Raw genomic sequence first — 17,989 nt, forward strand, 5'->3', positions numbered from 1 at the left:
GAAGCTCGTCGATTAACTATTATCTGGGAGGGTCAAAATTGGGTGTTAACAACTGTCCCTCCATTTTCTTGGATTGATGCAAGAAGTCCGAGGAAAATGAAATTGACCAAACCAATTTTGATCAACCATGCATTCATGTTTAGGAAGGGATTTAGTACAAACTTCAGGAGTTATGGCCGAACTCCAAGACGGGTTTCCTACATATCTCAAGCAATACGAGAATTCAGGACACTTGTAGTTCGATACGCTTGATTTCGCACAAGAATTTGAGAGAATTCAAAAGTCTTCTTGATACCGGATTATGAAGGGATCGAAATGCTCGGGAATTGGATTTAAGAGTGAATGTTGAAATACAACTGGGTTTTCAACATTAAGTCCACCTACATATCCTTAAACTTTAGAAGTCAGGCTGTTTGTAGTTCAACTTGATCGGTTGAAAATGAAATATATTATGCTGGATAACCTTTGGTTTTAGACAAGTGACAAATTAAGTCGAGTATTAAAATGAGACTTGTCACCTCTTAGACATGAATGTGGTGCACTTCACTCCCATGATTAAGAACTTACATGGACATAATTTTCAAAACCCTTGGCGCATTATCACTTAGATAGAAAAGTTGCTCACAGTAAATCGAAATTTCGGATGCAAAACCGAAACTGACAAAACCCAAAGGAAAAACCCACATGCCTTCTAATAGGGGTGTGGTTTGATTGTGATGGAATTCGCTCCTCTGCTCGCACCCTAAGATTTGACACTCCTCTTTGGACTATGTCCCCGTTCGCTATTAAGAAAAAGTTCCACGTTATGCTACATCATTTTCGATGTCGTACATACCTGTGGTTTTATTTTTGGAAAATTCATCCTTTCGAATGCTCTCGACAAAGGCTGAGATAAAACTCATTAGTATAAAAATGCAATTCAAATTAGAGATAGTGTGTTTATATCGAGTTGACACTTAGTTGCTCTTCCTTCAACGTTTGACGTCAACTCGATCGGTTTGACGTAAAGCAAATAAAGCTTATGTATTCTGCTTGCAATACAATTTTCAATGTACTCTTCATTTGATGTCAAAATAAGTAGATGCTGATGCAGTGTTGATATTTCTCTTAATGTCGTCTTCGACGGTTTACTTTTATCAAAATAAAAGAATGTAGTTGATGTTGAGGGGTAAATATTGACTTGTGATGCATGATCTTTCGCGATGCATGAATATTGACTCGCGATGCATGAATCTTCCACGATGCATGAATATTGACTCGCGATGCATGAATATTGACTTGTGATGCATGAATCTTCCGCGATGCATGATTATTGACTTTTGATGTCATCCTTTGTACCAAGTGAAAATAGTGCTTCAATCGAGAAACATGGTGATCTTCTGAGTGCCTTCTGGATAATTATATCATCTCAATTGACAATAATGATAAAATGACTTTCCAGTTAGTGTATCGTCTTGATCGACAATAGAATAAATGAACCCTCCGGGTAGTGTATAATATAATGTTCGACATTATAATGCAGATGAAGTCCTTTATGGAAACCGTAAACTCTTTCTTGAGATCTTTGCTTGATTCACCTTCGAATCTAGCTGGTCGTTCCTTATAGACTTCATGTTCTTGGAAATAGACTGAAATAAATAATTCATATTCCCTAGTCTCCGGTATAAGCAATATAAGATCATTCCTGCATCTACAGGAAAGTGTTAATTTTGGGAGAGCTTTATCCTCCCTTGATTTCTCCATATTCATCAATCGAAAGAATTTTCTGTTATCAAAACAAACCCATAAACCTGCGTCCATAGAAAAATTATTAGTATTAAAATTAACTGATCTGTGTCGATTCTTCAGTTGTCTGCTCTTCGTCCTGCTATCTCCGGTTGATCTTACCCATCTCCCAACTCTTGATAGATAAGACCAAATATTTATGCCAAAACAAAGGAAATATAAAAGGAAAATCTTTAAGAAGAATGAATTTTCAAGAAGTAATATCTTGAAAAAGATCACTGCCAAATGTCATGTCACGTCAGTCTTAGCGAACTTCTTTGATCTTGATGCTTGGAGGTATATCTGATTATTCGACGGGGAGTATTCCAAGTCACTCTAGACATGTCGATGAACCCATATTGAAATTTTGAGGTCATCCTCAAAATTTGTCCCAGTTACATGTCTCGAATTATCTTTAACTGTCGCTGAGTGAGTCACAGAATTTTTTAGATCCTCTCAAAAATTCTGGCGCAGTTGCAAATCTTGCAGTATATTCAGTCTTTACTTGTTGAGGAAAATCTTCTTCTTGAGAATTTTTGAGTCCCTCTCAAAAATTCTGTCCCAATTTGTACTGTAAAGAGGAATAGAAATCTTACGGGAAATATGACTGAACCCTTGTGGCGCCTACGTATCCCGTTGAGGTAGGAATCAGGTCAAATGTAGTTCCCTTCAAAGGTTAACAAAAGTAAGAAATTTTACAAAGAAACCGACCAAGGCTGACATAGGCTGACTACGGATCATGTTCTTGAGAATTCAGGTCGAACGTAATACAAATAAAAAGAAATATTAAAAGGGATAAAAGAAGTGACTGAAGCCAACATAGGCCGCCTACTTATCTCATTCTTGAGAATTCAGGTCAGACGTAGTTCATTACAAAGAAATATTTAAAAGGGGATAAATGGGGTGACCGAGGCCGACATAGGCCGCCTACGTATCTCATTTTTGAGAATTCAGGTTAGATGTAGTTCATTACAAGAGGGATAAAATTTAAGCAAAGCAATTACAAACAAACAAAACGATTACAAGTAAATAACAGAAATGCAAACTGAAGCTTCACACATAGTATCTCTTGACAACATCTGAGTTGATCGGTTTCAGTCATGCGGTGCCATCCATCTTCGACATGACCAAAGAACCTCCAGAAAATACTCTGTGAACCATGTAGGGTCCTTGCCAATTTGGTGCAAATTTTCCTTTGTACTCATCCTGATGAGGAAAAATGTGTTTAAGTACCAATTGACCAATTTCAAAGATTGTAGCTCTGAATCTCTTGTGGAAAGCATGAATCATTCTTTGTCGATATAGTTGACCATGACAAACGGTAACCATTCTCTTCTTGTCAATCAAATTTAACTGATCAATTCTCTTTCTAACCCATTCATCGTTACTCAACTCAGCTTCTTGGATGATTCTCAAAGACGGTGTCTCAACTTCAGCTGGTATGACTGTTTGTGTTCTGTATACAAGGAGATATGGCGTAGCTCCAATCGACATTCTGACAGTATTCCGATAACCCAATAAAGCATATCTCACCATCTCATGCAAACATTGGTGATTGTCAATTATTTTCCTCAGAATCTTCTTTATATTGTTATTGGCAGCCTTTACAGCTTCGTTCATTTGAGGACGATAAGCGGTTGATTTTCAGTGAGTAATCTTAAATTTCTCACATATATCTCTCATCAAGTGACCATTGAGATTTGCACCATTATCATTAATGATGGATTTTGTCACTCAAAATCTGCATATCAGATTGTTGCGAAAAAAATCAGCTACAACTTTCTTGGTTACCGACTTGTATGAAGCTACTTTCACCCACTTGGTGAAATAATCAATGGCAACCAAAATAAAGATGTGTCCATTAGAAGCAGCTGGCTCTATCAGACCGATGACATCTACCCCAAGCTACAAATTGCCAAGGTGAACTTATAGCATTGAGTTCGTGAGGTGGCACTCGGATCAAATCATCGTGCACTTAATATTTATGGAATTTTTTCACAAACTTGCAACAATCATTCTCCATAGTCATCCATAAATACCCGGCTCGAAGGATCTTTCTTGCCAAAGTGAGCCCATTCATATGTGTGCCACAAACTCTAGCATGTATCTATTCAATAAGTTTTGCAGCTTTAGCAACATCGACACATCTGAGAGGACCCAAATCTGGAGTCCTCATATAAAAGACTTTTCCACTTAGAAAGAAATTAAGAGTCATATAGCGTATAGACTTCTTCTCGTTGGATGTAGCATCTTCAGGATAATTCCCGGACTCCAAATACTTCTTTATATCAAAATACCATGGAAAACCGTCCGAATATGCTTCAATATGTGAACAATGGACTGGATGTTCCTTCAGTTCTATATCCACAGTATCAATATAATTGTTATCTGGATGTTTAATCATTGAAGAGATGGTGGCAAGAGCATCGGCCAACTCATTGTGTATTCTGGGAGTATGTCTAAACACGATCTTACGAAATCTTTTGCACAACTTTTGTACATACTGCACGTAAGGTATAATCTTCGGGTTCTTCACGTCCCACTCTCCTTGAACCTGGTGAATCAATAAATCTGAATCTCCAATAACCAACAACTCTTAGACATTCATGTCGATGGCCATTTTCAAACCAAGAATACAAGCTTCATATTCGTCCATGTTGTTCTTGCAATTAAATAGGAGCTTAGATGCCATAGGATAGTGTTGACCAGACTCTGACACTAAGACCGCTCCAATACCTTACCCTTGGTGATTGGCCTCTCCATCAAAGAATAATCCCCAGCCTGGGTATGTTTCAGAAATACCTTGACCCACAAATGACACTTCTTCATCGTGAAAATAATCTTGAGCGGTTCATATTCTTCATCAACAGGATTTTCTGCAAGATGATAAGTCAAGGCCTATGCCTTTATCGCTTTTCGAGTCACATACGTAACGTCAAATTCACTCAACACTATTTGCCATTTAGCTAACTTTCCAATCGTCATCGCCTTCTGGAAAATATACTTCAGCGGGTCCATTCTGGAGATGAGATATGTAGTATAAGAAGACAAATAATGTCTCAACTTCTGGGCAATCCAAGTCAAAGCACAAAACATTCTCTCCAACAGAGTGTAACAGGACTCGTATGGAGTAAACTTCTTGCTTAAACAATAAATAGATAGACCTTTCCTTCTTTCCTGTCTCATCGTGTTGACCAAGTACACATCTGAATACACTATCTGAGACGGACAAATATAGCAACAATAGACTCCCTTCTCGTGGAGGAACCAATACCGGTGGATTGGACAAATAGTTCTTGATAGCGTCGAAAGCAGTATGACACTCTTCAGTCCACTTTGTCGGGGCGTCTTTCTTCAACAACTTGAAAATAGGCTCACACACCACGTTTGAATAAACTATGAATCGACTGACGTAGTTCAACCTCCCTAAGAAACTCATCACCTCCTTCTTAGTCTTCGGAGGAGGTAACTCTTGAATTGCCTTGATCTTAGAAGGGTCGAGCTCAATACCTCTTCTTCTCACTATAAATCCCAACAACTTGCCGGCTGGTACCCCAAAAGCGAATTTAGAGGGATTCAATGTCAAGTTGTAACGCCGCAAACGGTCGAAAAACTTCTTTTAAGTGCATCAAATGGTCCGAACTCTCGCGGGACTTGATTATGACGTCATCCACATACACCTCGATCTCCTTATAAATCATATCATGAAATATGGTCGTCATAGCCCTCATACAGGTAGCAACAACATTCTTGAGGCCAAATGGAATCACCCTATAATGATATACACCCCAAGGTGTAATAAAAGTTGTCTTTTCTACATCTTCTTCGTCCATCAGAATATGATGATAACCTGCATAAAGATCCACAAATGACTACATTTCATGTTTAGCATAGTTATCGATCAGGATGTGAATGTTTGGCTATGGGAAATTATCCGTATGGCTGGCTTTGTTGAGATCCCTGTAGTCGACGTATATTCGATCTTCCCATCTTTTTTGGCGACCGACACAACATTGTCCAACTAAGTCGGGTATTGTGTCACTTCCACTAGTCGAGACTTGATCTGCTTGGTGATCTCCTCTTTGATCTTTAAACTCAATTTAGGCTTGAACTTTTGGGCCTTCTGCTTCACTGGTTAATCGGCAATTTGTGAGACACAATATTGGTAATCAGCCCTAGCATGTCGTTGACCTCCCAGACGAACACATCAATGTACTCGGTGAGTAAATGAATCAGGACCTTTCTTTGATCTTCATTTAAGTGAACGCTGATTTTGACCTCTTTTACACATTCTTAATCTCCCACATTTATAGTTTCAGTTTCCTCTAAATTTGGCTTATGCTGATTTTCAAACTGTAGAAACTCTTCAGCAACATATTTTGGTGCCTCATTTTCCTTTTCGAATTCATCGACCTCGTCATCACCTGCCTCACTTTGTTTGTTCAACTCGTGACATGACATGACATTGGCAGGTTTAAAACTTATATTATTGAAACCATAAATAGACATTAGGAAAGTAGAATATTGCAAATAAATAATTAAGAAATTTTTCAATAAAGGAGGCTTTCAACAAAATAGAAAAACAACACAAACTTTGGCCATGACCAGGGCCATGTTGCCTTTTTTAAACATCACAACAAAATTTGGAAGTTCAATTAAGTAAACTGATGGGTCTCGGGCCTCTTCTGGACTACCACCGATTGAAATATGCATAAATGATGCCCTTCTACCAAGGAGTTCCAGGAATCATGATCGGCGTGGAGGTCCAATTCTGCAGAATCTCTCCTGGCTCAGCATCACGGAATCCTGTCAGCTTGACCTCTTCTTCAATGATAACATCAATCTCTTCAAAAAGGCCACAGATTCCTTCCCTAAGGTCCTCCTACTGGGCATATTCACGGACTGGAAAGGATTGATACAGCTGAGGGATTGGCTTGGCCAACGCTTGATCCTTCTTCGTCTTTGTGTTCTCATCATCATCTATGGGGACATATCCCAATACATACCTTGCCCCTTTTACAGGAACTTGAATGGGCTCAACAATTCCTTGGAATTCCTTCCTAATCTAAAACCTAGTTCAAATCCACTTTGTAACATCACAGTTGCAATCATCTTATACACAAAAGGCATGAGAAGGTTTTGCGTCCAAGTCTTCACCGGTGGCATTTACCAACTCCATTGTGTAGAAATTAGTACCTCGAGACACTTCATGAATAATCGACGCCTGTTTGCCAAAATCACTACCTTCACCATGAATAACTATGTCTTTGTTCTTCCAAACGAGTTTCATCATCTGATGCAGGGTAGAAGACACAACTCCAGGCATGTGAATAAAAGGCCTTCCTAGAAGAAGGTTGTAGATGGTATCAATATATAGGACTTGAAACTATGCGCTAAACTTGGCAGGGCCTAATTGGATAACCAGATTTATGGCCTCCATGTATCTCTTTGAAGACCATCGAAGGCTCTCACATTTACTTGATTTTGCTTAAGTTTCCCCAAGTCAAACTTTAACTTCCTTAGAGTTGACAACCTGAAGATGTTCAGACCAAATCCATCATCTACTAAAACGCGATTGATAACATTTTCACGACAGACGAAAGTGATATGTAGTGCCTTGTTGTGGGACTTTCCTTTAAAAGGCAACTCGTCGTCGCAAAAGTTAATCTGATGTCCTCAAATAACTTGATTGATCATAGCGGCCACATTATCGCTGCTTGTGCCGACGGGCATATAAGTATCATCAAGAGCCTTCATCAAGGTCTGTCTATGCAATTGAGAGCTCATCAGCAGGGCCCATATAGAAATCTAGGGTGGAGTCTTCTCCAGATGCTTGATAATAAAATAATCTTTTGGCTGCATCTTTATTCTGAATTCCTCCATCTCGCCTTCGCTAATCGGCCTTTTACCCTGATCCTTCTTCTGTCCTCCAAGGGACAACTATTTGGGGGTATAACATTCTCAGATCGAGTCATACCCTAAGCGGCAGCAGTTTCAATCACAAATTTTGGTCTGACAAGAGTCTCTGGTGGCACCAAGGCAACAACCTTTGCAGCTGTCAGGATCACGAACTCTTTTTTCTCTTTGACGCTTAATAAGGCCACGACCTTTTCTAGCTCGTCATGCACAACTGGAGTTATCACCTAAGTCACATATCAATCATCGTCTGTCTCTATCATGTTGATATTAATGCCTCCATGATTAGGCAAAGGGTTGGTGTTGACATTACGCACGGCTGCTTGAAGAAAGACCACCTCTTGGTCGATCATATCTTGAATCTTATGCTTGAGGTTGATGAAGTCTTCAGTATCATGTCCAACACTGTTAGAGTGATACGCACACCTTTGATACGACATGTAGAACTTTGAATTAGTATCCACCGGTTTGGGCCCCACCGGTGGATATATTCGACCGCAGCCAGTCGCTCGTACAACTTTGTTCGGCTTTCGGCCAGCGCAGTCAAATTCTTGGGAGGCTTCTTCTCAAATATAGGTCGATGAGAATCATAAACGCCTTGTTGGGAAGGAGGAACCTGTTGATAACTTTTGGTATTTAGACGGGGAGCTTGGCTTCTGAGATGTGGATTTGTTTGGTAGTTTGGTAATGGAGATTGGAAATTCGGAGGCGAATTTTGGTATAGTGGAGCTTGGACTTGATAAATAGGAGGGGGTGTTATGTAGCTCGACTGCACGTTAGCACAGTTGGGTGCAACACCTTGATAATAGGGAGACGGAATTTGGTAAAGTGGAGGATGATTTTGGTACGTGGGAGATGGATTTTGCTAAATTGGAGGTGGATTTTGGTAAGTGGGAGATGGATTTGGTAAAGTGGAGGTGCATTATGTTTCTGACTAGACTGGTAAGAGTTTTGAGAAGGTTGAGAACGACCTTGGGAGTGGGAGTACAAAGATCTTCTTCTTGGGTTTTTCTTGACCTCATATGAAACAGCAGTCACGTCTTCTCTCTTCTTTTTCAACAACCCTGAAGATCCAGGTGATGCTGCTACACGAGCTATCTTCCCTGATTTTAAACCGTCCTCATAGTCTCACCAATCTTGACTACCTCGGCAAACTTTGCTCCAACGAGCAACATAATTCTATAATAATATTCGGTCTCTTGCACCCGCACAAACACTTCAATAATTTCTTTTTCATACATGGGCGGTCTCACTCCCGCGACTTCTTTTCTCTACCTATAGATAAACTCCCTATAGCTCTCGGTTGATTTTCGCTTCATCTTCTCCAAAGAGTATCGATCTGGAACAATTTCTACGTTGTAAGAAAATTGATTGATAAAATCTATGGCCAATGCATTCCAGCTGGGACATTGCATGGTTTCATGCGAGGTGAACCATTCAAGAACTTCTTTGCACAGGCTTCGACTGAAGAGCCGCATCAATAGAGCTTCATCCCTACCAACTCTAACGAGTTGGTCGCAGTAGGCTCTCAAATAAGCCATAGGGTTCCCCACTCCTCCGAAAGTATCAAATTTCGGGATTTTGAACCCTTCCGGAAGGTCTAAATTTGGATGAATACATAATTTTCATAACTAAGCCCGATGATATCAGGGACGCATTGGAGCTCTTTCATGGCTTTCTTGATCTCTTCTTTTATGTCCACCTTTGCCTCTTTCTTTACCCTCCACTCCCTTTCCTGTTCCTCATAGTGGTCCATCTCAAAACCGTTCACATCGTGCTCGGCAGGGACGGGAATTTGGACAGTGGTTCTTTTAGGTAAGGGTGGAGCTACAGAGGGACAATGGGTATTTTGAGCGGTTTGATAATTCTTTAGGTAAGTTTGAGGATTGATATTCTGATTTAAGTGGTGATGGGGTGTTTGGGGATTGAAAGTATTGTGATTTTGATTTTGCTGTGGTGGAGCGGTTTGATAGTGGATATTTTGAGGATGGGGTGGCATTTGGGGGTAGTTATTTTGAGGAGGAGGTGGAGTTTGGTAGGATGTAGAAGCATATTGGGGATTTTGGGTAGTCATATCTATAACCGACGTATTCTTTGCAGGTGTAGATGGATGGTTCTGAGCTGGAACCATATTTGAAGAAGGGAAGTTGATTGGAGGTCTCCCATCAGCAGCGTTAGAAGCGAACCCTAGCAGAGGCAGATCCTGTCTCCTTTGCATTTCAACTCTCATTTCTGCAATTTGCTGCATCAATTGCAGAATCAATTCATTCTGGTCCGCTATGGTGGGTTGAGCCACCACAACGTCGGTGAGACTTACTTGTTCGTTACGGTCTCCCGTGATTGGCTTTTCTTTGTTTGAGCTTTGTCTAAGGAAGGAATTTGCAGGACCTTTCGATCTGGTTAAATAGGGATGATTTGCCAGCTTTTGATCGACACAAATCAGTTTCAAAGTACCTGAGAAGGAAAATAACTCAAAGGTAGATTTGTCAATGTAGATTCAAAATACAAAATGCATAATATCACATACAGAGCAGATAAACACACAACTTGCTTTGTTTGAGGATATATTCAACTCAAGAGTAAGGACGAAAACACATATTTTTAACAAACAGGAGTTTGCTTGTTTTAGTTTTGACACTGTCTCAGAAAAGCTAAATTACGCTGAGCTAAGGTCTTCTTGCAGCTGCTCTTTGACATCCGTTGATCTGGCCTTTGTACCTCCTCGTAACATGAAGGGGGAGAATAAATTTAAAGATAGGGGCCAGGCCCGGGAAGGCTGCCTACGTATCTCACAAGGAGAATTCAGGCCCAACGTAGTTTGAGTACAAAAGGAAATATTTCCATTCATCCATTTATTAAGATTACAAGGAAACTGAAAAACAAAAAAACCTTAGATATAAAATGATGACTACATCTTAGTCAATCTTCCTCTCATTACAGCATTATTCACGAGGAATAAACTCGACTTGAATCTTTCTTATGTTGATGAGGGATTCGAGGTCATAGCAAAATCCAAGACATTTTGAGATGCTATGATCTATAGCATCATGGTAAGCACAAGGTCAGAAGATTTCTCCCCAACGGGATCGAGGCCTCTGTCATCATCGTGGAGGGAGGCTAAGACCCCATTCTTGACCAAATCCATGTAGATATGCAACATTGATTCTTTGAACGGAGTGAAATAGTGACAAACAAACTGAGTGCGCTCAATCAGCTCTGATGGATCATAAGCAAGAATGGTATTATTACCCCACATGCGCGGGATATTCCCAATGTCGATGTGGTGACAAATTCTCATCTTAAGTTGCACGCATTCCTCTATGGTCTGTCCTTGCTGGTTTGTGTGGAAGGCACATACTTTAGAATAGTTTCCTTGCCAAAATATTGAAAATAATCCTTCTTGAGGTGCCCATCCGAGAAGTTCGTACAAAAGGGTGCAAGACATAACCCTCGCCCCCACACTATGCGTCTGCTCGTAGGTCGGAAGAGTGATCCACTTTTATCCTCCTCTCAGACGGCCCAGAAATGGAGGTTTGTAGACGATTTCCTCGTCGGCATCTTCCCCAGTTGTTCCAGGGTGAGTGTCGTCTAAACCACCACTAGCCTCTTGTTCGCGGATAGAGTATTTCCCGCGCATTTTGTGAAGTTTGGTGATCATGTTATGGTGGAACGCCTTGTTCTTCTCCCTCAATTCGGCCATTCGTACTCTCATGGTGATGAATTCTGCCATCTCTGCTGTCAGTTCCTCATCAATTGCCGCGCTTCTAGCCAGCATATTTGCGGTATCTCCGCTTCTCTTTCCTCCCTTTCCTGAATCCTTAGCCGAGGCATATCCAACTTCTTTCTTAAGTCCTCTCTCTCTCTGCCTCAATGCTTTTCTTCTTCCTCTTTTTTGACATCAAATCCTTATCCAGTGCCGCAGTCGCAGCTTTGTAGACCGATGTGGAAACATTGACCATGAGTCCTTCTTCTCTAACCTCTTAAATTTCTCGAGTGATTTGTTTGATCTTTATTTTTAACTCTTATCTAGTGAGTTCCATCTGGATATTCTTACCCTTATCCATAGCAGTGATTGGCTTTTCCTGAGACAATAGAGCAATATTTTAGGATTTGGGATATGAGAGGTGTCTTTGAGTGAGAAACTTAAGACTCGAAATATTTTGGTCGGACATTTTTGTGATGATAACTTGTATGTTTTTGAGCATTTTCTGGTAGGAGTGGGTTTACAATATCCTTATTCATAGCAATATATCACATAAACAGTTAAAACACATATATCGCGTCCTAATCATTCTTGTGACCCTTTTATGTGAAGGATAGGCCTAACAAACTGAAGGATGTATATGCTTTTAAACCTGATTTATTATCATCAAAATACTTCATTAATAACATCCAAAAATGTCTGATAAACATAAAACAAAGAAATAGTTCTGAAAATAAATTACAAAAGAAAGTACAAATAAAGCAGTCCCACGCAGGGGATGGTAAATAAAATTCAAGCCTCCTCTGATCCTTCGTCAAGACTGGTCCTCTTGGCGATATTGACCTCTTCCCACGTAGTATATTTGTTCGCCCATAGATGATCTCTCGTCAATCGAGCTCCTTCTTGATGTCTAAACCCCTATATTGACTGAATTTGTTGTTTCATGCTATCATCTAACTCTCTCATGCACTGTCTGGCTCTTCATAGTTCTTGTTTCAATTGATCTATGACTTTGGCGTCTTCTGAGTGACAACGTTGATGCTCTAATTCATTCTTATCAAACTTCACTTGAAGTCGGTGAAGTCAGACTTGATGTTTGGCTCCAACATCTGCAATAATGTGAGGAACGTTTGGACCAGGCTCAATAGTTCCAGCGAGACTCTTTTTCAACCAATCTTTGTAGTCCCTAGAACATTCTGGACAAAACCTGTTTGGTACAGGTTCACCCAACACTCTTCGAGATCTCCACATCCTACGCATGTCTTCAGCAAATGCAACTCCTCCATTCTCTTGGTCAGTTGCAAATTTCCTCATATCTGCGATCTGGGGCAACTCTTGTTTTCCTCCTAGTAGCCTTAGAACTCGACCGGGAGCATATGGTCTAGTCCCTCTTAACCCAACAAACACCAAGTAAGAGACTTTTTCTGTTCGAACCACCATATTCTTAGTTACCACCAAATTGTCTATTGACCACTATACGTCTTCTTCCCTCATCCCTCGAAGCCTCGGATACCACAAACATTCTCCTCCATTCTTATTGCAACGATTGTGGTACAACCACCAATCATGACCGTGTAGCTTGTCTGACCGCTTTAGCGGATCTGGTTCTTTTGGATTATAAGTCTTGATCAAATGTCGAATCATCCACCACTGTAGTATCATATTACACCCTTAAAAGAAGCGTTCTCCGCTTTGACATTTGTCTAAAGCCCTATAGATGTCGGCCAAACTCATAGGTGCTAAAGTGTAGTACTTTGTTGATGATTTATAGTCTACTCTGTAGAAGATGGGATGAGTGACCGTAAACACGCTAGGATGAATAGTGTATATTGGCCCTTGAGGGAAAACCATTATTTCGAGTAAACATATTGCAAATGCAAGGGGATGCGTCTCTTTTAATTTTTCTTTTGAAACAAAATCTTCTTTATATTTCTCATAAGCCCTTGCACGTCCGAACCGATAATATAGTTTTCTGAAAGGTATATTTGGGCCAGGGAGCTTGTTCATCCACTCGATTTTAACCAATGATAGTTTTTCTCTAATTTTGGCGAAATCCCATATTATAAGATTTAGGAGATCTATATCTGGATGTCGTTTCCTTTTGTTGCACATGAAGACGCTTTCGTAACTCGTGAGGACTTCTTTTATTGTAGGCGTCAACTCCACTTCCCCAAATCGAAAGATCATATGCTCGCTATCCCAGAATTTCACCATTGTTCCAATTTGGACAGACTAGGCATTCATCTCGAGCAGTAATGGGAGGTAACCTATGTGTTTCTGAATGATCATTTTGTCGTCATTGTTCATGAACCTCCACCATACTTTGAGGAAGGGATTGGGGACGGTAAACATTCTTGTTTTCAAAGGCTCGTGTGTCGGATTCATCATAGAAAAATACCAGACAGAGATTAGTTAACCCCCACCCCCATAGACAACAAATCGTTTTAAAAACACACATACATCCTTCAATTATCACATAAGCATGATTGTCTACTTTTTGCAATTTTGGGCCAATTAGACAAATGGTAGACTTTTAATGGGCCCCACACGCCTTGAATGCTGTGTCGTCCTAGTTCAAATGCTCCTAAATTCGAGATTTTGGCTCAGCTCTACGCTAGTTGACTAGGAGTGGATTTTGAAAAGTTTGAAAACCCAAACGAACAATTTGGGCTGGAACTTGCGACAACCAATTGGATGCATAACGAACCAATAAATTGCCGCTAACTCCGAAAGTAGGTGAGTATAAAAAAGTCTGGCTGTGGTTCGCAAACCGTACTTGAATATACTATACAATATATATCAGAAATATGCCATGATATACAATGCCAGTTTATAATTTGAGCAATTTAATCACATATAAACAATTCAATAATAACACTTATTCCAAATAGTCAAATTATTTTGTTTAGAACTTAATTGTTCCCCAGCAGAGTGGCCATTTCTGTTTTACGGAAATATATAAGTGAAGTAAAAAATGACTAAGTTTCAAAAAATTGATTAATCTTATGATTTAAGAGAAATCGACTTTCAAATTAAAAGAGTCGTCACTTGATTTTTTGTAAAAATCAAGAAAAACTTAAAATTGTTTTTTCAAAAGATTTAAACACATAAAAATCAGTTGAAAAAAAGGGTTTGAAGTTCAATGTATATTTTATGAAGGTGTTAGGCCTTCGAAATACCTCTAATTCGCGGTTGACCGACGATTTGACTAATAGACCTTTTGAAAAATTTTACATTTTAATTAATTAAAGGAAATTTATTTTCATTATTATTTACATACTATTATCTAATTTTATTTTATCTATTTTATTTTTTCTTTCTCTAATCATTTTGCTAAGGTGAAATAACTAGAGGAAATTATTCTTAAGGTAATAGATTCAAGTATTAAATAATATAAGACCAATAAAAAGATGATATATATATATATATATATATACACACACACACACACACACACGTTAAATTTTGGACATATAAAGTAAATAAAAATAGCTATCACTGGGAATTAATTATATTAAAATCGAAATTCAATAACGTTAGTCAATCAAGATAGTAAAAATATATAAAAATAACACCTCATACACATTTAAGGCTATATATATCAAGTTATAAACATACTTTTTAAAAATAAATCACTTATAGCAGATTATTATCGAGTTATAGCATATCAATTAAAATATATTTAATTAAAAATAAACTATAAGTAATTATTTAAATACTAATTAATATGTTTAAATATTTATTTTTATTTTTACAGTTANTATATATATATATATATACACGTTAAATTTTGGACATATAAAGTAAAGAAAAATAACTATCATTGGGAATTAAATAAATTAAAACCGAAATTCAATAACGTTAGTCAATCAATATAGTAAAAATATAGAGAGAGAAAGTAGTTAAACTTGGACTTAGGCCCATGTTTTCCTTCATTTTTTTTGCTTTTCTCTTTTGGGCCTAGGCCCATTTCTCACAAAATTCTGCAGGGAACTCAAATGGGCTTTGACCCCATTTCTCTTTTAAAAATATGGCACAGACTTAATGTATACCGTTGTATATGACGCGTATCCAGCATATTTTGAACCTTCTGAAACCTGTATTATATCTAATTTTGTATGCTGTATTTTCTGATCTGCATTTCAACGTTTTTGCACCTGTTTTTGGTATATTCCAGCTTTATACCAGTGTATATAGCTGGTATATCAACGTGTTTTAGGCTTTTGGGGGGCTGGAAAATTGATTTCCAGCAATATATTGTTGTCTTCAGCCTTTCCAGCTACCTCCTAAAGTTACCGAGATGGCTGAATCGACGGGAAAAATTGAGCTTTCACAGCTCAATTAACGGATGCAAGAGGAAACAAGGATTCCCGAGGGACTCTGTCAATGCCATAAAAGAAAGGCAAAACATTAACTAGAGGAAAATGACATGGAACAAAATAAACGAATTAACAAGAGAAAATAAATAAGGATAAGCTAAGAATTATTCAAACACTAGCAAAACCAAAGCAAAGAGTTTCCCGATTAAGGAACATATGTATGTATGGATAACACGGTAGTCATGGCAAAGTCTACTCTAAACGTACAATAACTTCTAAAAATCAAAAAGCATGATGGACATTTTCCATAAGAGCAATAGTAAGAATTCTGAATGAAGATATTTAATCAAGACAACAATGAGCAATCAACTAGATAATTCCTATTGAACATTTATCTCAAATGCACCTATTTGAAATCCTTTCCTAGATAGCAAAAAAAAGGGTAACAATTTTCATTTATGAACCCCTTTATACTCAGACAAAAACTAGGCAACAAAAGGTATCACAAGACCAAGAATATATTAATGACATGATTAACAGAGAGCAGACGGAGGAAAAAGCCTGATTCTCATAATAGCGGACGCAAAAACCAGTACGTAAACGCGATAGGATACCCGAAAATAAAACCATAGTGAAACCAAAAAATTACTATCTACTTGAGGATGGAAGACGGGATAAAAAGAGACACTACCTAAAGAACTTTCATTCTAAACTAATACCTTGTTGGATAGATAGGTTTTAGATCATTTCAAATCAAGAGAGCTTGAGACAAACTTAAGCAAACGGAACAATGACCAGTCGTACAAAGATATATTAGTTAACAACAAACTCTTCGAATTCATGGCAAAACATTAAACTATCTAGGATGAATGGATGAGTTACAAGAAGTCCAATTACCAAACACTCAACGAGTGTTATGATATCATACTACAAAATGACCTGAAGAAGAACGAGTCATATGAATGTGAACTAAACTAATATATGCTCAAGATTATACGACGGAATAACTTCCTTGGCGCTTAAGGATTTTTTGGAGAGTACAACAACCATGAACTTGATGAAACCTAAAAAATGTAGGCTCAGACGAACAACAAGCCATCATCGAAAACAGAAAAAAGCAAGAAAAAGAAAAAAAAAACGATAGTAGTAGATTATCAGACTGTTATTCTTATAATAACCTGTATTTATAAGGTTAATAAACAGAAACAGAAATGAGATGAAGCAGGAAAAATATAAAATACAAGAATTAATCCGAGTCCACAGAAACTACTGTGTGTCCTTAAGAAATTTAATCCCCTCACTGTACCCAAGGTTATGGATTAATTTCTCCCAAGATAAAATGGATTAAACCTGTTAAAGAAATAGCGGTACCTCAAACTTCTTTAACTTCAACGAACTTAAGAACAGCAACAAGTCACACAGACTCAGTCGATCGACACTTTGATTTTATTTGAGAGAAAAAATAAATGCAGAGAAAGAAAAATTTTGAATGTTTTAAAAAATCAAAAATTGACTTCCTTTTATAGCCATTTTCAGCAAGGAACATGTCTGTTCAGTGAAATCTGTTCAGACCCATTTTATCCAGAAAGTTGTGTCTTTTGAAAAAAATAACAACTTTTCGAAAAATTGTGTCTGTTAGGAAAAATAACGACTTTTTGGAAAGTAACGACTTTTCGGAAAGTAACGACTTTTCGGAAAGTAACGACTTTTCGGAAAGAGTAACAACTTTTCAGAATGTTACTGTTACCCGCAAATTTATAAGAGATAATTTTAACAGGATTTATTTGATTTAACAAAAAATGATTAAATAAATTTTGTCCAAAAAATTTAGCAATCACATCATCTGCCGAATCCGAATCCGAATCCAAATCCGAATCCGATTGCCGTAGCCGAGGCCGAGCGAGCGACGACGACGACGGCGCGAGGGGGCATCTTCTTCTTAGCTCTTTAAGAAGTAATGGAAGTGTTTCCTTCTATAAGGACAACAATTTCTCTTTCTTTTGCCGATATGGGAGAAATGACTTTTCATTTGCACTTTGCAAATGACTTTTCATTTTCCCTCCAAAGTAGTTCCCTCACTTTTCATATTCTCTCTTTTCTTTTCCCATTCACACTTGCTAAAACCCAACAATCCCCCACATGAATGGGGAAGGCTATTGTTAAAACATATGCATGAAAAACTTGTGTGTCTTGTAGGTAAAGGTTAATCGTATCTGGATAAGTAGGTTTCCCTTTAAACTTTCCATAGTGAACATATATCGGATATACTCGGTCAATTGGTAGATTT

At 38.3% G+C, this 17,989-nt stretch overlaps 1 protein-coding gene across 1 annotated transcript; it reads right to left on the reverse strand.

The window, feature by feature from the left end:
• Positions 1–2,862: 2,862 nt before the first annotated feature.
• Positions 2,863–3,384, reverse strand: LOC107006104. The gene has a single exon (XM_015204741.1). The coding sequence runs from the start codon at positions 3,382–3,384 to the stop codon at positions 2,863–2,865; it is 522 nt and encodes a 173-aa protein (XP_015060227.1).
• Between the last annotated feature and the right edge of the window lie 14,605 nt (positions 3,385–17,989).

The sequence above is a fragment of the Solanum pennellii genome, chromosome 12 (genome assembly GCF_001406875.1).
Source record: "Solanum pennellii chromosome 12, SPENNV200".
NCBI lineage: Eukaryota > Viridiplantae > Streptophyta > Magnoliopsida > Solanales > Solanaceae > Solanum > Solanum pennellii.